General features: G+C 44.4%; 1 protein-coding gene across 3 annotated transcripts in view; it reads left to right on the forward strand.

The window, feature by feature from the left end:
- CHCHD6 (coiled-coil-helix-coiled-coil-helix domain containing 6) overlaps nucleotides 1–20,557 on the forward strand; it is a 123,099-nt gene that overhangs the window by 92,557 nt on the left and 9,985 nt on the right. The window contains exon 9 of one of the 3 annotated variants that reach the window (XM_068163802.1): nucleotides 4,943–5,028. The exons of the other annotated variants lie outside the window; for them this stretch is intronic. Within the exon in view, the coding sequence (XP_068019903.1) occupies nucleotides 4,943–4,951 (9 nt within the window). The 3' untranslated portion in view covers nucleotides 4,952–5,028. The remainder of the gene's footprint in view (nucleotides 1–4,942; nucleotides 5,029–20,557) is intronic. 3 annotated transcript variants of the gene reach the window in all.

Below are 20,557 nucleotides of genomic sequence, written 5' to 3' on the forward strand. Positions count from 1 at the left end.
AGAATAAGTAAACATTGTTGTGGCATAAACTTCAGCAAGAACTGTATAATTTAGAGGACTGTTTGGCATAAGATTTAAAAAACCCTCAGTTTCTAAAAATCAGAATTGAGGTTTTTATTATCAGGCTGAGGCAGCAGGGAAAGTAATATACTCTGTTTCTGTTATGTACTTGATAACTTTATGAAGGAAGTTCTTTGACAGAGCAGGAGAACTTCTGGTTATAGATATGATATGGAGACTTGTTATTTCTCCAAAGGAACTGGAAAAGAGACTGAATTACTGTTTGTCCCATCTCAATGCCATCTTAATTTCATATTTGAAAACTTCTCGCTTCTTTTCATGGGATGAAGAAGGGAGAAATTGTATCCTCCTCCTGAGGCACTGGCTGCAGCCAAACACGGTATGTTGCTAAATTATAAGGGTACTTTTAAATGATGCTCTGGGCTCTCTGGTGCATGACTACTGTGACTTCTCATGGATTCAGGTGTATACCAATTGCTGAGTTAGCACACAAGAGATTTCCTCAGGCCATATTAGCAGGAATATGAAAGCTTTTGTCTTCAGTAGTGCTGAAGGTGTAGCCTGCTTAGGATTATTATTTAATGAGCTCCACAATGTTTCTGGGTCCTAGGATGTTGGCACTATGGTTTAACTTCCTGTGGCACATCAAAGTTTTATTTCATCTTTAAGTATCAAGCCTAAGTGTGTTCAGGAGTGTCTTGAGTCTCAGGAAATCTTCTCAAGTCTTTTAAGAGTAGAGAGCCATGGTAAAATGTATTGGACAATGTGATCCATAGAATCATAGAATCGATAAGGTGGGAAGAGACCTCAAAGATCATCAAGTCCAACCTGTCACCCAACACCTCATGACTACTAAACCATGGCACCAGGTGCCACGTCCAATCCTCTCTTGAACACCTCCAGGGATGGTGACTCCAGGTGGAATTCTTGCCAGCTGCGTGTACCTGGAGCTGACAGGACAAAGGTACTGTAAGAGGGCTGGAGTACACTAGAGGAATTTGTTAAGGGCTTTTACTGCACCAGCGACCACCTTACTGTTCTACAAAAGCCAACCTTAAAGCATCTGTACAGACTCCAGAGGGACCTTTCTGGAGGAGAAGCAGGCTCATTGCTGAGGACAGACATGGCATGATGTTCTAACAAACATCTTGAGGCACACAGGGTGCCACTTGGTTCAAGAACAACCATTCTGGAAGTTATTAAATGCGAAAGTCACATTTTGTCCTGGCTTGTGATAGGGACATTATGTGCACACAAAGCCACAGCATGAACTTGAGACAACAGAATGCTCTCAAGTTCATTGTTTAATGCCATATCAAATGTATGCAGGTTGGGAGATGAGCAAGAGACTGTGTGAGACAGTTTCTTGTGTCTTCTTTTGTGCAGCGTTGACATTTGCTGCATTAGAGCCCCACGAAATGCAGGAAAGCCTCTCTAATCATGTAGGTGTTATTAGCAGGTTTCTTGCACTGATGGATTAGAGCCAGGCTGTGTTCAGTAAATGTGGATAAATAATAAAAGGTGAGATTGTGTGCAGTGATCCCAGGTCTCCTTTCTCCAGCTGCCACCTCCTGTCTGTTTGCCGGCAGCCTTTGCACAGGCAAACGGCTTTGCTTGAGAGAGCAGGCTGTGCACTGTGTTCTGACATAGCCAAAGGTGGCTGACACAAAGCCAAGGGAGAGCTTCCCTCCCAGGGACTGAAATGTCAACAAAGATGTTGTACTGCCTTGCACGGTCCTGACTTGCTTTTGTATAAAAACTGAACAGATGTTGGAAGGTCAGGAGCTTTGCCATATACAGAGCAGCCCCTGGAGAGCAAGGCAGAGCATGCTCAGGTGTCACAAGTAACACTGCTCCAGGTTGAATGTGCCAGCACTTCCTCGGAATGTCTGGCTTCCTCCTAGCTGTGTTTGGAGTTTTACCCTGATTAAGGAAGTGGGACTTGTGTAACCATGTTGTGCATTCATGAGCTTGGTTTCTGTCCCGCTCTCTGCTTGCTCTGAACCTTCTGGTGAGTTAGTGATGCTCCTCAGAAGGCACAAAGGCTCTGAAGTAATAAGTTCCTGTATGTCTTGTGAAAATAGGCAATTAGGTGGAGAGAAGGGACCCCAGTGGTGTTCGTGCAGGGGGCAATGGTATGGACTCACCCCTTATTAGACATTTGCTTGGTCACAGAGGAACTCAACTTCAAGACACAAATCTCACAAGTGACTACAGTTCTGCTGCTCATAAAATGGGCAATTTCCACTTGAAGACTCTCACTTGCCTAAATATTTAAGGGACTGACTTGTGCTTACCACTATCATCAGCTTCACTTCTGCTGCACTGCAGCAACTGAGAAAAGCCTTGGGTTTGGGGACGTTCCTCTGGAATATGCTTTCTCTTTTCAAGTATAGATTTCCTTCTTTGCTTTTGACAAACAGAAGCAAAACCCTTATTGCAAGAGAGGGCTACAGAAAGGGCCTAGCTTTCAGAAGTCAATAGGCTGATTCCTTAATGCATGTTTTCTTACTTTAGGATGAGAGAAATTATATGGTATCAGGTGTGAGCAACCTGGGAGAAGAAAAGAGCTCATGGATTTAGGGTAGCCTGTGGTCTGTACCTCTTTTTGTGTTGTTCAGGCTAGTGTTTCACTCTTGGGAAATTTCAGCTCTGGGGACCAGAGCAACTGCTGATCCTTACTGTCCTCATAACTTTGTGCTGATCAGCTGACAGGCAGTTGTCAGTTCCTTGGTAGCTTGTTTTTGTTGCTGTGGGTTGAGGCAAGACAGCAGTTGAGATGAGGGAAGAAGACACTTTGTGGTGGTGTATTCCTGTGTCCAAGAACTAGTGCAACAGAAACTGTGTTTGAGTGGAATAGCCTAAGATTTATCAGCTCACGGTGTGGTCATTGGCTGTTATGTCTAGCAGTCCTTGTTCAGTTTGGTCACAGGGTCAATGACTTTTGACCATCTTTTTCAGTCCTTGCTGGTCATATTTGTGCCTCTGTTGTTAAGCCCATTTTGGCATGACTAACAGGAGCTTATTCCAAAGCTTAGTGGGAGCATAGTGGTCGTGCAGTGTGCCCACTGAAGAACTGGTTGTGTCAGCAGGTCTGCATGCAGGCTTTGGACGGTGTAGCAGGGGATCATATTTATAAAGTTTTCACAGGCCCTGAGAATACAGTGATAGGCTTCAAGCATGATTTCCTCTGTGCTCTGCTTTTCCACAAAATATTCAGGCATGATCCATCAAGGAGTGTGAAATATATTCGAAATCCCACTGCAGCTTTTTTTCTCACAGTCAGCAGAGTTGTCCTTTCTTCTCTGGTGTGGAGTTGTTTGCTGTGGAGAATAAGCAGTCTCTCTTCTCATGATTCCTTATCTCTCTTTGGGACACAGTGCCATCAAGAAAACCAGCTGTTCCAATCTGGGAGTCTGCTTCTGCTTTCATGCTCTCTTGTCGACTGCTGAATCAATGAAGTGTTGCAGGAGTATAGAGAAAAGGGTGTGTGAAGAAATGAAGAGTGAGATCACACGGCAGGGGTATAGTGAACAGGATTCATTTCGTGTCACATAGTTCACAGCAGTTGTGTCTGGGATCAGATCCACTATACTAACGGAAATCCCCCCACTGAAACTTGAATCTCAGATCCAAATCCTTGCTTCACTAAGCAGTGGGATCTGAGAATTCTCACATGGAGAAGAGAGCTAGCTAGTCTGAGCATCTAGCAAGACCTGACAGCAAGTTCTGACTGCTCCTGCTGGGAAGATGGTGGCTTTGATAGCTGTTACCGAAAAAATATTTAAAGAAGTGAGTTAAGGGAGATAATCCTTGGATGCCAGCTGTAGCAGAAGGATAAGGTTCAAAATGTTCTTCCTGTAAATCCTGCAAACTGCAGTTCTGACTCTTTTAGCATCTTGAACCGCTGTCTCAAACCTTTATCAATATGAGCTTTTCACCTGTGATGCTCAGATTCAATGGCATCTCTGTTCAGCAAAGAAAACTGCCAGGTTGTGCTCTGACTTTGGTTCCAGCTGTTTAGTGCACAAAGCTTTCATTGCTGCCGTGGAAAGCTTTTCTTCAGGGACAACATAAAGCAGTAGGAGCCTTGTGGTGCTTGAAGTAGACATCTTCCCTTGAGAAGAGTCTTCCAAAGCACAGCAGTCTTGTACACTGTTTTGTGGATAAAAGGTTATAAGGAGTGTGCTTTAATCTGTAGCTGTCTTCAATTAATCCCCCCAGCAGTTTTGTATCTGATTTATGTTTGGACCCACCAGCCAGGTATGTAAGGGAATTTCTTCAATGGCTCTGAATTGATCCACAAACCTTTAGGCTGTAGCTGTGCATCTGGGTCCTGCCTGCTCTTCCTCATGATCTTTCATTCCTGCTCCATCTTTGCTCTTGCTTTTGTACTCTTTCTGTTGGCACTTTCCTTGGCTTCATCAGTTTTGATTTGTACTTGACTATGGTACCTGGTCCATCCTGACAGCAGGATGGTAAGTTCACTTCATACTGCCTGTTTCGCCTCAGGCAAGCTTGCCTTCTCCCTGTAAATGCCTCAGAATCAACAGTTGGAAGCACTTCTTAATCTTGGCACAAATTTCTCAACTGCCAGTGAAATTTTGACAGGCTTCTGGAATTGTGTTGCAGAGCTGTAAGAACCTGTCCTTTTGATATCTGACTTGGCATTTCTTATTTGCAAGTTTACTTCTAGGTATGCACTTGATTCTTTCTCTCTCTCTCAATGAGATTTTCAAAACTCTTTCCCTGAAATTAAGTATCTGGAATCCTCTTGAGCTTGAAAACTAAAAATTGGGCAGGATCTAGAAGCATGAAGATTGAGGAATCCCCATTTTCACCCACTGCCCCCAGAAACAAGTGCTGTATGGCACTGTCAAGCTCTTTTCTCCATCTAATTTTGGTTTGCTTTGTTTTGTAGCACGCTTGAATTCAAGATTGTTGTGAGTCCTGTGCTAACACTGGGGTGAGGACAGTGCATAGCAAATGTTTCAGCTGTAGGCAAGGGTAAGTTGTCCTGGGGCTCTTCTGTGATGCTGTGTGATTGAAATTTAAGCTGTGGGTGTTTCATGTATGTTCTAAGCTATATGTGGCTCAATGGTATCAGTATAAGTGAGTGATACCTTCCTCTCTACCCAGCATGAGCAGTTCTGGCTATCTGAGAGATTTTTTTCTTGTTGTGTGCACAAGCAAGCTAGGCATATGCTATTGCCTGGTTTTGCTACCTCCTTCTATCTCTTTGTTTACTCATCTCCTTCTGGAGACTGGGCTTTGATATTTTTATTTTTATTCCCCCTTTTCTCTCTGTCTTCAATTTTTCACCTGCTTCCTTCCAGTGTCTCTGCACCCTCTCCCTTCCTTTTCTCCTCTCTTCTGTCCCTTCGTTTGCATTCCTTTCATTTTAAAATCTGTATTGGAGCTGACACCAGGCTGCCTACTCCCTGCAGCACTGAACTGGCAGTTTGGAAAAAGGAGGCTGCAGTTCCCTCAAGGGCAAGACAGAGTTCAGTGTCTGTCTTATTTTTAAATATGCATCTGAACATGGCTGATCAGAGCAGCAAAAGAAGTCTCTGGGTTCTGAATACTGGAAGCTTATCAGGACAGAGTAATCCTCTGCATCTGCCTGTGCTCCTCACTGAACATGAAAGTTTTTTGGCATAGGTGAGTTTGACTCCATAAAACACGGGTAAGATTCAGAGACTTTGTGGAAGGAGGGTGGAAAGGTGTGGATGCTTGTGTACACCTTCTTTTTCTGCTTCAGCTTCTTTCTCATCTTGCCAGATTCATACATTCTTGTTTTTAACCCTGAGGGATCCCAAAGTACAGCACCAAGCTGTACATGAACCTTGCCTAATGCCGCTTGCCTTGGGCAAGTAAAAGACTGTTGACATCATCCTGCTGGTATGGTGAGGGGACAAGCTGGGATATCCCAGTTCTACATTCTTATCGCTACTAGTGCCCTGACAAGGTACCAGAAATGGATTTGCAGGATTCCCAGCATGACTAGCAGCTCTGCTAAGGCAGGTTATGTCCCCAGCCATGAGGTTCCTAAATGTTTTGCTGCTGGCATCTGTTTATCAGCACAGTGATGTAGTCACCTAAAGGCAGGTGCCTACTGGTCCAACAGCTTTTGCCAGCCGGTTAGGATCAGAAGTGAAGGAGAGCATATGGAATTAAAGCTACACTCATAATTTCAGTTTACTCAAGATGTATGTAGTTTGGCAGAATAACTGAGTCTTCATGCTTGTGAAAATGTGTCACAGAGTCCCTCAGAACCATGGGAAGATCAAGACCTGTTGGAAACCTTCTGCCAGCTGTGTCACTCTGTGACACAGGCTACGTTGGTTTGACACAGACACAGGGTAAGAACTACTCCTTTCTGCAATGTACCGGGTGTTTCTGATCCTTGAAGTGGTCAAACCTGGTCTGTATAGCTGGAAGTCTTAAAGTTGATTGCAGCAAGAAGTGTGGTGGAAGCTGCACAGGCTCACATTCTTCATGTTTTTCCTTTAGCATCACTGACTAGCAGCCCAATCTACCAGGACTCAATAACAGATGACTGCCAACTGGAGGGCAATGTTCAGAGTAGGATGAAATAGGCTTTTCTCTGAAGAGAAGAAACATACAGATTGAGGATGCTAAGGTCTTAGTTCTTCAGAAATGCTCCAGTAATGCTGGAGTAACAAACTGGTTTGACTGGAGAAAAATTCCTCTTGCAGGAGTATCTTAGAGTTTATTCTGTTTAACATCTTTCTTTACGTAGTAGTTAAGATGTTCCAGTTGGAGGCTGATCAACTGTGTGTGAATGATACCAGAATTTACTGCTGGGGTGAATGGATTTGTCCTTCTGTTTTGATTCTGCCTTTTTCCCCCCCCCAAAAAAAAAAATCCATGTTTTGCACTCTGAGGTGTGTTCAGTTGCTGTCCTTGTACCAGTCTGCTGAGTATTTATGTGGAAGAGGTTGTGCATTTGAAGTGGGTGAAGAACAGAAACAAGAGCTGGCACCGTGCAGCTGATCTCTGCAGTGCTGCATATTCAGTTGTCATTTTTTTCTACTGCTTTCTGAAAATTTCTGGGTTCTTGTTTTAAAATAGCTGGGAGAGAGAGGGAGAGGATTCACTGCCTACATGAAGGATAGCAGAAACCAGGTGACAGACCTTTCAGATCCTCCCTGCCCAGAAGATGGCTCTGCTGGAGCCTTGGGTCCATTGAATGTGTCTGTCTGTGCGCCTTGTCCTGGTGAACAGCGCTGTGAACAGCATGGCTTACTTACACACTGCAGTCCTGAATGGCATTGCTCTTCTTAGACCTTTCCTGAGCGGTCAAGCTGCTCATTACAGACTGTCAGTTTTTTCTGAAGAATTGCATCGCACCACATTGCCACCAGAGCAGGGCTCAGTGTAAAGGGGAGCCCTGGGTAACAGGGTGCAAGAATTGCCTGAACTGGTCGCTCAGATGGCACCGGTTCTGCAGCTATTGAGGCTGTGTCAGTCCTTGGGAAGGCAAACAAATTGCTAGAATACTTCCAGTGTGATCCTGCATGACCTTGCTTTTCTTGTGAGGGGGAGCAGTTTCCAAAAAAGCAGCAGAAAGGGTGTGGGCAAAGGCGCTTCCATGTGTAACTTGGAGTGTTCAGGATTAGACCCTGGGTCCCTGGAGATAAAAGGCTGCTGTGTTAACCCCACCACTGCATCTCTTGCCAAGTCTGAAAATCCAGGTTCTTAAGAGGAGCTGTTACTTGCATGACCTTCATGCGTGAAACAATTTCTCTTTTAAAATGTTTTTTCTCCTTTATCAGTTATTCATTGAAGAGTCTCTTTGCATCTGTAGAATTTTGAAGGGTAGCTATTATTTTACCATTTTAATTTTCCCAGCTGTTCAAATAATTGTTTTAACCTCTCAGTGCCTGGAAATGCTTTGCACATCCTGGTTGCTCTGCACTCTATTTCTTTAGTTTCATTTTTTAAATTGCCAATAGATATTTTGCACCCCATTCCAGGTGGCTATTCTGTGACTTTCTTCTATATAACTTTAGAATAGGATGCAATTAACCAAGTTGGAAGAGACCTTTGAGATCATGGAGTCCAGCCTATCATCCAACACCATCTAATCAACTAAAGCGTGCAAACAAGCACCCCATCAGGTCTCTTCCTAAACACCTCTAGTGATGGTGACTCCACCACCTCCCTGGGCAACCCATTCTAATGGCAAATCACTCTTTCTGTGAAGAACTTCTTCCTAACATCCAGCCTAAACCTCCCATTGCACAGCTTGAGACTGTGTCCTCTTGTTCTGGTGGCCTGGGAGAAGAGACCATCCCCCACCTGGCTACAACCTCCTTTCAGGTAGTTGTAGACAGCAATAAGGTTTAAGGCTATATTGATCTGAACAACACTCTGGCAGCAAGGATTCCTTGAACTTCTGCTTTGTGATACTGGGTTCTTGCATCCTGGTTGTTTGTTGTTGTTCTCCCCTTAAATGACCCTCCCCAGGAGATGCTCAGTACTTGCAGATCCCTTTAAAGCCAGAACAAGCGGCAGTTAGTCTGAAAGATTTTGCCACTGGCCTCTCTGGGGTTAGATTTCACTGTATACGGGGAAGGGGCTCTGACAGAGACAGTAAAGCCAGCAGAGAGTACGTTGTCTTCCCACAGTTTTACAGGTATTAAGGTCAAATTATTAACTACAGTAGTGGTTTCTCCACCCCCCAGACAAGGGTGTGACAGCCAAGGACAAAGCAAAAACTCCTGCTGGCCTGCTGCTAATGAAGCTGCATGGGGCACTCAATACTAGTGCGATGTTCTGGCACGGGTTGATCCTCAGAGAAGGGGAGCTCCACCTTTTGTGTCCCATTTGAGGCAAAGCACTTCCATGTGGGAAAGTCTCCTGAGCAGCAGAGTCTCGTTTCATAGCATTACATATATATATATATAATATATATATGTATAATATTCTATATTTTTCTTTGTCAATAATAGTTGCTTTTCTTGAGTATGTCATCACAGTCTCAAGCTGCACCAGGGGAGGTTTAGGCTGGATGTTAGGAAGAAGTTATTCATAGAAAGGGTGATTGGCCATTGGAATGAGCTGCCCAGGGAGGTGGTGGAGTCACCATCACTGGAGGTGTTTAGAAAGAGACTGCATAGGGTGCTTGGTGTCATGGTTTAGTTGATTAGGTGTTGGATGATGGGTTGGACTCAATGATCTCAAAGGTCTCTTCCAACATGGTATGGTCTATTCTATTCTAGTCTATTCTATTCTTTCAAAGGTCTTGCCATAGGGACAGAGCTAGAGTTTGAAAATAGGTAACTACAATGTGGTATTTTGGCCATGTTGCTGTAGTTTCTCCTGCATGCTCTTCTCACATGTTCCAAAAATTGTAAAAGGTGATTTATAATTCATCAAACTGAGCGTAAAACATCTGACTGCCTAAACCTATCAATCTGGTCCCATCTCTTTCTAGCCCTTTAATTAGGGAAGGCCTGCTGAAAAATGTACCCATCAGCTACTGAAAAATGGTGCGTTCCTGGACCCTCGGTATAGATCTTGAGTGTTCCAGGTGCCAAAATGCTGTCAGAACTGACAGATCGTAGGAAATACACCCACAGGCAGAACATTATCCATTACACCAGCACTGAGCAGTGGGCAGTAAGGAAAAATCAGCAGAGAATGTATCTTTATCAACTTTAATTGGCTTTTCCCGTTGATAAAAATCAGTGTACCTGGCAAGGAAGAGAACCTATCTAGCAGCTTTATCTTTCCATCCCAGAGCTGAAGGGTGCAGACCATCTCCACTGACATGTGATGTGGACTTGACTCAGCACAGTTCCTAGCAGTGCAGTGGAGCCTACAACCCACACAGAGAAGGCTGCCAGTCAGTCCTCAGTGAGTGACCATGTTTAAACCAGTGTGAAGAATGAATTTCTCTGGATAAGTTGGAATTCATCTGTGCTCTAGTTGTTCAAAATTTACTTCAGAGAGAATCAAACTCAGTTAAACATTTCTTCGGGTCCTGACTTGCAGGCGCTCGTGGATTGCAGCTGACTGGGCTGTGAAATCAAGGATCTGGGCAATGGATATGCTGAAATGAAAAGGAGACAGCGAGCAAGGGAAGCGGGAGCTACAGGAAATGGCTCATGTAGAGGTTTGGGGAAGAGAACAAGCTTCTTTTGGGTCATTTGCCACCATGGGTTTCTATGTAGCTTTGCATCAGAGACAAAGGAGACAGCAACTGTGTGGATTTCTCCAGAGATGCTGCTTTGATGTCTTCTTGCAGCATCTTGTATTTACTGAACTATGTAAAATGTTTCTGTTTTCCTTGGTGCTGCTTTTATGTCTAACGCTATTAAGAGAGGTGACAGTTTTATTAGAGGAAATAATGTGGTAGAGATGATTGCAAACCTGTTGCTATATTAAGGTTTTATTCTAGTTGATTAATGAGAACAGCTAATTTCTTTATGAACAATTTGGCAATGTGTAGCACCTCTCTTGCTAAATTCTGCAGGGCTTCTGGGCATGGATTTATTTTAAGTTCCTGTTCTGCTAAGTCAAACTCCTTTATCTTATTTCCCTAAATAATGGAAAACCCAGGTATGTTGACTCAGAAAACGGCAGTTTGGTATGTGAACTTTGCTGCAGAAGTTTCTTTTCCACAGTCCCTGGTGACCTTAAAAACCAGACTATAAGGCCATCACATGATTGCAATCATATAAATGCTTTTAGCTCTTGTATTTAAAACTTTAAAACACAGTTTGGTGTTCAGACAGATGAAGGAAGAGTCCTGTTTCCAAAGGCTGCTGTGAAGGGAAATGTGCCGCAGTTGGCACGGACCACAGTGATCTTTTCCAGTGTATCTGCTGTGCCATGGAAGCACAAGTTGGCATCCTGGAAATGTTTATCATGTAACTAACTGGGCAGCATTGAGAAGTGTGGATGCAGTGGTGGGTAGGCTGTGTGCAGGGGCTGTTCTTGGACTCTACTAGCAGAGCTTTGCCCTGGTCAGGATTAATGCAGTGCCCAGCTTAACAGGTTGCCTGTTGGTGTAAACTCTAGAGCCTGCCGCTGTACAAGCTGTAAGAATATGATGGACCTGATGGAAAAAAGGTGGTGTGTGGCTTGGATTTTATTTTTTCCTTTCTACTTATCATATGTCTGGGAGAAACAGAGTAATTTCTTGTGTTCAGAAGATTGCTTTAGAAACATGAAGCAAGTGGGAGGGAGGGCTAACAAAGTCCATTCTGTTCCTCTAATTCAATCTGCCTATTTACAAGACCAAGCCGTCAAGTATGTTGTCACTGTTCTTTGCAGTAAGGAGATGATTGAGGCTTTAAGAGACTTCTGGAGAATGTATACACAACCACATGAATAGCCTAAACCATCATAATTCATATGGTTTCCATGGATGCTGGCCATGCTGCACACAGGACAGTTCTATTCTGCTGGTTCAAAAGCCACAGCAGTTTTACCAGGAGGCTGAGCGCTTGGTGCCATGGTTTAGTTGATTAGATGGTGTTGGATAATAGGTTGGACTCGATGATCTCGAAGGTCTTTTCCATCCTGGTTTATTCTATTCTATTCTATTCTATTCTATTCTATTCTATTCTATTCTATTCTATTCTATTCTATTCTATTCTATTCTATTCTATTCTATTCTATTCTATTCTATTCTATTCTATTCTATTCTAAACTCTGGCCTGATGTTGCTGTCTAGTGTTCATTAGATGTCTCATGCTAGGGTGAAATAATAGCTCCCTGCATGTGCAGTCCAAAGAGATAGTAAAGAATGGTAAGATTTACTATGTGTTATAAGAGAGTAGTTCCAGATGAAATAAAACTGCAGAAAGAGGTCAGGATTTTGACATCTTGTTTTGGGATGGCAAAATGCTTCTTTGGTGACCTGGAGTTCTTAAAGATCAAGAACCTGAACAAGAGGACGCAGTCTCAAGCTGCACCAGGGGAGGTTTAGGCTGGATGTTAGGAAGAAGCTCTCCATAGAGTTATTGACCATTAGAATGGGCTGCCCAGGGAGGTGGTGGAGTCACCATCCCTGGAGGTGTTTAGGAAAAGACTTGATGGGGTGCTTGGTGCCATGGTTTAGTTGATTAGATGGTGTTGGATGATAGGTTGGACTCGATGATGTCAAAGGTCTCTTCCAACCTGGTCCCGTCCTGTTCTGTCTATTCTATTCTATTCTAATCTATTCTATTCTAATCTATTCTATTCTATTCTATTCTATTCTATTCTATTCTATTCCATTCTATTCCATTCTATTCCATTCTATTCCATTCTATTCCATTCTATTCCATTCTATTCCATTCTATTCCATTCCATTCCATTCCATTCCATTCCATTCCATTCCATTCCATTCCATTCCATTCTATTCTATTCTATTCTACTGCTGTCCTAGATGCTCAGTTTGCCAAGTGCACAGTGTAAATGCGAATGGTCTGGCTCTGTGTCAATCATTCCCTAAATGCTTGATGGTTCCTGAGTGACCATCTCCTCAGCCACCTCCTGCTTAAAAGCAAGGCTGTTTTTCTAAACCATTTGCTCTCTTTAATTGAGGGCTGTGAGCTGTTGTGTGCAAAGTGCTGCAGGATCCTTGTCGTGTAAGGGCCTTGATAAATATGTATGGCATTGTCAAGTGTTTGTAGCTCCTCTGCAGGTAGTGGTGGACTAGCAAGCTGCATACAGTTAAGAGTCACTGTGTCTCCGGGGTCAGTAAAAACATGATGGCACAGGGGACTGTGGGAAGGGGAGCCAGGATAGCTGCCTTCAGCATCACCTACTAATAAACCAGCTATTTATAGACCAGCTGAGGCTTTCTCAACTAGATTGTTAAATTAATATTTACATACTGGCTTCATTGTTGTTCTCGTTTGCATTAGTGCTTGGACAGAAGTGCAGCTTCTTGTGCTCCCGATACAGGGGTGCATTTGATCAGAGCCTGTGGTTTGCAGCGTGTGTGTCAAACCCTTTCTGATGGATTCTTGCCTTGCAGATCCTCTTCTCCCCACAGCAGCATTTCCCCATCTTTCTGTGCCGCTCATTTCTTGCAGGAAAGCTCACCTTTGTTCCCAAATGTCCGCAACTCATCATAAGGCTGATCTCGCCAGAGAGAGGGATGAGCAGCTTTTCTGCATAGCAATTCTTAGTTAATCTCTGCCTCTCAGAGAGAGACTTGAATTGTTGATGGCTTGTGGGTAATTTAATAACTAGCAAACAAATAGGCTGTGTAGATTGTAGTAGCTTAGCCCAGATTCAAAACCCCCCACCCCTATTTGCATCTGTTTGAATGAATTTTGTGTGCTTCTTTACATTTTAGTGCCAGTGACATAGCAGCAAGAAGAGTCACTGCTCAGTGAAGCTGTTGATCACAACAGGCTCCACACCTGGCTAAGCAGTTTCAATCCCCTGTGTGTGCACGTGTGTCTGTGTGCCTTTCAAAAAGGAAGAGAAAGCTACTTGCTGGATGCATCTCTCTCTCTTAGTCCTTGGATGACCTTGAACAGTCACTTAACTTGTGGGGCTTTGCTCATCTCTACCTGAGCAGATATTACTTCTGTGGCATGGAGTGTTGGGGTTGAATGGATGTCTTGGAAATGTTGTGGATGAAAAGTGTTGCTGGGAAGTGAGGTATTCATATAGTGCCTCTTCAGACAGCTGATCAGAGTTCAGATTCAGCTGCCTGTCTTGCTGTCTCTTGCTTCAAAGCCATTTGGACACTGGGGTTGTGCAGGAAGTTGGAAGGCAGTAATAGCAGGGCTGTGATGCAGACAGGTGTCACAGCCCTCACTCAGTTTCTACTTCTTGGCGCTTGCAAGGCTGTTGATAAGGTGCTGTTATGCTGGTATTGTGTTATTCTTAATCTGTCTGTGGTCTGCAAAGGGTCTAACAGCATCTATTTCTCTGACACCTCTACAGGCTCTCTGGGCACCTCATTACTCTTTTTGGGAAGAGAACATTGCAATCCAGTTAGTCTGTCCGCAGAGAGCAGAGCTCATCTCACCGTGCCAGCCTGCTTACCGGGAAGTTAGAGCTCAGAAAGCGGATTGCGGTTTATCTCTCCAGGTGCATGAGGCACGTAATATCACAGAGATAATACAGTCTGTGCTGAAACCATTCACCCTGTATTTATTCTTTTTAAGATAGCAAAGCTTCAATTTCCTCCCTTTCAAAATGCCTCTTCTCTTGGCTCATGAGACAGAGTGGGACAGGCCAGCTGTGGACACGGGTCTGGGAAATCTGGAAGTCAGTTCCTTGGTACTCCACGTCCAGTGAGCTGGCTTGCGCTCATTCACCCCTGCCTCTTCCATCTTAGCTTTAATTTTTGCTGAAGGCAGCAGCACCTGATTCTTGTGGGTTTTTTTTTCCCTTTCCCTGCCTTCTGGTCTCCAGGAGAGATGGGGGCTGTGGTTTTCTGCAGGATGTCAAGGTCTCTTCCTGGAGAGCTGACAGCATTGGTGTTTTATATGTACATGGGCTATTGGGATGAGGCATTCTTACTGAGAAACATTGGCTGAGACAGGCGGACATTCCTCCTGCCACACAGAGACAAGCAGGCACTCTCTGTTGCCAAGCCTTGAAGTATTTGGCATGTTTTCTATTGCCCTAGTTTTGTGGAGTTGTTCCTGAAGTTTTACGAGCATATGAGAATCTTAGGTCTGCGGGTTTGGGGGTTTATTTATTATTATTATTTAAAAACAACAACAAAAGAAAGAGTAAATAAAATAACCCATCCCTCCTGCCCAGACAGCAGTGGTATGAGAACATGACTCAAGTGCTTAAAACTCGAAGGCAAATGAAATAACCTCAGTGCGTTTATTTCTGAGCAGTTTTACAAGTCACCGTTGTGGGTTTTAGGGAGTTTCTGGCTTAACTCTCAGGTTTTGATGTGAAGAGTGTGCAGTAGGGTTCATTTTCGTGAGTGAGGGAGTATTTGCAGCTCCCTAAGAGTTCACACATCTGCAGTGTCCCCTGCAAGCAACAATGAACCAAGCAAAACAGTCTCCCCAGATTAGAAGAGCCCTGCATTCTTCAAATCTCGTTTGCATTCTAATTTGTGCTTTTTTAGTTGCTCTACTTTTCAAGCCTTCCTTGCAAATGGGAGGATCTCAGGCTCTTTAGTTTTAAGTGGAAGCCAAGATTTCATGTAAGAACGTGATTGGGGGAAGTGGAGCTTTGACATTTTCTTAGCTGTATCATATATCATCAGACTCCCATATGAGCCGGCAGCACCGTTTATGCAGAGATTCGTAATTATTCGCAGAGGGGCCCTGCTCAGCTTTGTACTCCCTGGCTCACCTACAGAGAAGACTGCCTGGCTCTGCAGGCCCAACTCTCTGTCCTTCCATAGGCTCACAGGAGCACACCAGGCTTGCAGGCAGCTGCCTGGACGCTTTCATGTCGGGTCTATAGGCAACCACAGAGGCACGTGCTCCTGAAATCGCCGATGAATTCAGAGGCGCACACTCACACCTCTCCACTGCCTGAGTGGGGGGGACACATGCGGTCAAACTCCCACAACAGAAAGGTTTCCAATAAAGCTGAAACACAGAGGTATTGTTTGTCCTGCTGCTGGCAAATGCACGGAGCCATTGTGTGGGTCCTGAAAGCCTTGGCGCTTTATTCTCTGCAGACTGAATGGCAGCCGCGGGTAATAATAACACAAGATTTTAAAAAGCCAACATTATAGGGGCATTTACAGCCTGCTGAGAGAGTGAAATCTCAGCAAGGCTGAGCAGTGTCTCAAGTAATCCTATGTTTTTACTGCTTGATTGGGAAATGATGGGCAGCTCTGGAGAAATGGGCACCGCAGAGCAGATGAAAGGGGAGCAGGTTGTCTGTTTGAACTCCGCAGTTAGCAGAGTGGGACAAATGGAAAAGCTCTCTGCAAATGAAGTGACCAGCCTGTCCCTCCCGTGCTGAGTTGGCTGAGGGGTCTGTGTGTGTGCTTGTACACCTATGCTTCCTTCCCAGACTGGCTGAAAAACTAAGGTTGGTTGGTGTCAGTGGAGCCAGACTTGCTTTGCATAATTCAGAGCCTGGTGCTTGGAGACCTTTGGTCAGCATCATCCAGAGGTGGTACTTTGGTAACTGTCAGCAGATCCACTCAGGACTATTCATGTGTGACAGTGTAGCTGTGGACCAATTGTGGATAAAAGATGGTAGGATTAGCCTTCTGCCTGCAAGAGCAGCCAGGCTTTCTGTGAACTGAAATTTTGGGAGGCAGAAAATACTGAGCTTTCTGAATGCAAGTCTCAATTTTAAGTCATGGTAATTGAGAGTTTCCTTACACAATTTAAGCTGAGCTGATTGATACCATCTTACATGTGGAATTCCATTATTTTCAAAACAAACAAAGAAGCTCTACCTCACCAAGACAAAAAGGCCATTTTTCAAGGCATAGTTCTTTATCTTCTAAGTCAGGTCTTTAATTCAGTGCTGGTTCCAACAGTTCTTTAAAATGCATCTCTTATAAAGCTTTTTGTGTGTGTGTAACTATCTAAACAGCTTTCAAAGGCCCAGATTTCCTCTGCACACACATGGAAGTTGTATTTGATAAGCTGAAGGCAGAGGACTGGCCCATAGCAACATCCTCTCAGGGTATGTCTAGGCTGCAGAATATGTCAAAGCCAGCCCTAACCTTGCTACCTTGGGTATTCCCAGCAGGTTAACCCTGGCAGTGCTGAGCTGCTGCAGTATGCACTTGCCTGCTCAGACAGGTTTTGCAGCTCTCTGCTACTCAGCAGGTTTCTGAGATGCTGCATCTTACAGGTGTGACTGTGATCTTTGGTGTTGGTGGTGCAATGAGTGAAATGGTGGGAGGTGTTATAAAGTAATAAACCATGTTTTAGTGAGAACACATGCTGCATGGCTAGGGCAGCTGTGCTTTAGTGGCTATGTTTTTCCTTTCTAAGAACATTCTCATTTGACCAAGTGTCTTACTTTGCTCATGCCAGGCAGCATGGCACGGAAATTGCTGGGTCCTGGGCACTGTTTCTTGTGTGGGGTGTTATGGGGATTCAGAAATCCAGACTGCTTCACAGATTCATTTACTTGGATTGATGAATCTGTCCCTGCCTCTGTTTCCCCAAGAGTAATGTGAAGTTACTTACGTCACAGGGATTTATGAGCTCCTTTCTATATTGGCCACTCTGTGGAGAGTGAAATTCAGCTCGGAGGGCCCTGCGGAAGGACAAAGTATTTGAGTTTGTTCTGTTCTAATCCTGGTTACAGAAAATTGGCAAGTTCCTGCTGAAAGTCTCTTTAAAGACAAAATATAAATACCCTCTGATTGCCCTTCTTTTTTTTTTCTTTGTCCTTTTCTCCTCTCTCTCTCTCTCTCTCTCTTTCCTTTATGTGTTTTGTTTTTCTTTTAAATGTTACTTGTCTTAAACTGTAAACTGTTCAGGTTGAGACCTGAGAGCTTCTCAGTGCTGGCACAGACCTGTGGAAGAAGGCTGTGGGCTTGCTTTGTTTCTACAGGTTGCGAGTGTGAAATTAAATGTATGTTAGTGGTAAAGTCTTTGTGGGAAGAGGGTGTAAAGAGATGTTGAGTGACACTAGAAAAGAATGGTCTAGGAAGGGGGGAAGAGAAGACGTAGCTAAAACTAAATATGATGCTTGCTTTTTGCCAAAACCTTTGCAGCAGAAGCATGGATATATTCCCAGTTGACAGTTCTCTTGTCTCTCCTTCCCTCTCCCTTTTCTGCCTCCCTCTCTGGGGCTACTGTTCCAGGATGAGTTGGTTCCAAATGGACAATACTTTTCTAGCAGATAAACAGACACCTAAGCAGCTGCAGTGGTATCTATCATGAACAGACATGCTGCACAGTGAGGGAAATTACAAGATGGTACCAGCATCATTTGTCATATTTAAAAAAGAGAGAGCTCCCTCTCCACTTGAGCAGCATCCACAAGACAAGTGAACACCACACCTGAAAGCTGTTGCTTTCTTTTCTAGTCTCTTAGTATGTTTTCAAATGCTTCTGCTAAACAGTCCACCTTTAGGTCCTCTTCATACAAAAAGAATGTGTTTTAAACAGATGGAAGCAAGTCTCTGTCTTGACACAGATGCAAGGCTATAGATTTGCAGTGGAGGAGATGTGAGATAATTATTTAAAAGGCTTTTGTGGCTTATTCCAGCATCTGGTATTCTACCAGGGTGCCTCCTGAAGAGGGAAAGGGGCAGGAAGAAGCTGGAGAAATGCTGAGCTTGTTTTTCACTCGGTAAAGGTTTTTAATCTTGAACAAACAATTTGGAATTCATGCAGTAGAAAACAATGACTGAGAAATAAAGATGCATCTCCTGGTGTTCACCATTCTCCCTTTTGTTTGCTCAGAGCCATGATCCAGGTTGTAGGGCATCTAATCTGCTGTTCTCTTAATTGCATTAGTTACATTGGGCACTGGTGGGAAGTTGCTCAGAACAAATCAGTCTTGCTGCGACAGTGACTATGAAGGGAGGTTGTAGCCAGGTGGGGGTTGGTCTCTTCTCCCAGGCAATCAACACCAGAACAAGAGGACACAGTCTCAAGCTGTGCCAGGAGAAGTTTAGGCTTGAGATGAGGAGAAAGTTCTTCCCAGAGAGAGTTGGTAGCCATTGGAATGTGCTGCCCAGGGAGGTGGTGGAGTCACTGTCCCTGGAGGTGTTCAAAAAAGGATTGGAGATGGCACTTGAAGCCATGGTTTAATAATCATGAGGTCTTGAGTGACAGGTTGGACTTGATGATCTTTGAGGTCTTTTCCAACCTTATTGATTCTATGGCTTCTGCCTTCTGGGCTGAGCACGCAGCTTGCCCCAGGGCTGCTGCTTGGGTGTGCCTGTGGTCGGACACCCGCACCTCATCGCATAACTGAGGGCCTCTGCAGCCTCCCAGGCCACCCGCAGCCTCTCCCTTCTGATCCGTGTGTCACTCCTGCAGAGAGCACCCAGCACTCCCCCGCCCAGCCTGTGGATTCCCAACCCAGTACTACCCAGTGCAGCAGGCATGACCTCCCTGCTTCTTGGCTCCTTGATGGTGTAACAGGGGAGTGGCAGGGTGAAATGTTTAGGATTTCTGGGGTGACTTCTGAAACCTCTATCCAAGAGGTGTGGTTGAGCCATTTGACTGTCTCAGTTCAGGTCATTAACATTTCAAAATGTCTGTTATTTTGCTGTCTGCCTGCCTAAGCTTGGTAGAGAGCTGTCTAACTGGGGCTTGATGTGGGCCAACCAACCACATTTCTCTTCCTTGTGATCTAATCAGATCTTGCAGCTCCCGGGACCAGATATTTCAAGATACTTAAAGACTGGCAAGAGTTAGACATGCAATTAATTCTTTAAAATCTGATACTCAAATACCACAAATGCTCAGTCAGCAGTGAGCTTCTGGTGCAGAAGAGTTGCAGTGCTGAGTCAAATGGGCTGATTCTGCTGAAAGATAGTTCTTTTTCCTGGTTTTATACCTGGGCAGTGAAGGTAGTCTCACAATACAATTAGGGGTATTATTATTATTATTTAGCTTATTATTATCATTTAGTTTACCTGCAGGCTCTTTACCATGACCCTAGTCTTTGCAAGGTGCTATTATATATTCCACAGCTATCTGCAAACAGAGGTGAGGATTCCCAATCCTCCATTGGCTCTATTATTGCTGATTTTTGCTGCCTCAGCCAGAAGAATAGGAGAGTAACATCTACACCCATATGGGTGAGATGAGTGTGGCTATCACACAAATAAAATTACTGGCTGCTGAATAGCAACAGCTTAATGAAAATGTGAACTGTTAAACAAATAAAGCAAGTCAAGCTCATAATACTTCTGTGTGGAATTTCACTGTATCACTGAGTAGAAATAGAATTAGGCTTAGGAAAAAAAGATATCTGGAGAAGTCTCTGCTTCTGTGCTTAGTATATGAAGCTGGACTAGAGAGGAGTGAGCTATACTAAGTGTGGACGTGCTACCTCAACCTAGAAAGGAAATCTCCAGTGCAGAAACCTGCTAAAGCAAGGCAGGAAGGTGAAGGCCAATGGCATCCTGGCCTGCATCAAGAATAGTGTGGCCAGCAGGAGTAGGGAAGTCATTGTGCCCCTATAGTCAGCACTGGTTAGGCCACACCTTGAGTACTGTTTCCAGTTCTGGGCCCCTCAGTTTAAGAAGGACATTGAGACTCTTGAGCGTGTCCAGAGCAGGGCAATGAGGCTGGGGAGAGGCCTTGAGCACAAGCCCTGTGAGGAGAGGCTGAGGGAGCTGGGATTGTTTAGCCTGGGGAAGAGGAAGCTCAGGGGAGACCTTATTGACATCTACAACTATCTGAAGGGAGGTTGTAGCCAGGAGGGAGTTGGTCTCTTCTCTCAAGCAACCAGCACCAGAACAAGAGGACACAGGCTCAAGCTACAATGGGAGAAGTTTAGGCTTGAGGTGAGGAGAAAGTTCTTCACTGAGAGAGTCATTAGCCATTGGAATGTGCTGCCCAGAGAGGTGGTGGAGTCACCATCCCTGGAGGGGATTGGTTTAAGAGGGGATTGAATGTGGCACTTGTTGCCATGGTTT

This window comes from Melanerpes formicivorus, unplaced genomic scaffold, assembly GCF_026170545.1.
Source record: "Melanerpes formicivorus ecotype bairdi unplaced genomic scaffold, bMelFor1.0.p_v2 SCAF_74, whole genome shotgun sequence".
In the NCBI taxonomy this organism is placed as follows: Eukaryota; Metazoa; Chordata; class Aves; order Piciformes; family Picidae; genus Melanerpes; species Melanerpes formicivorus.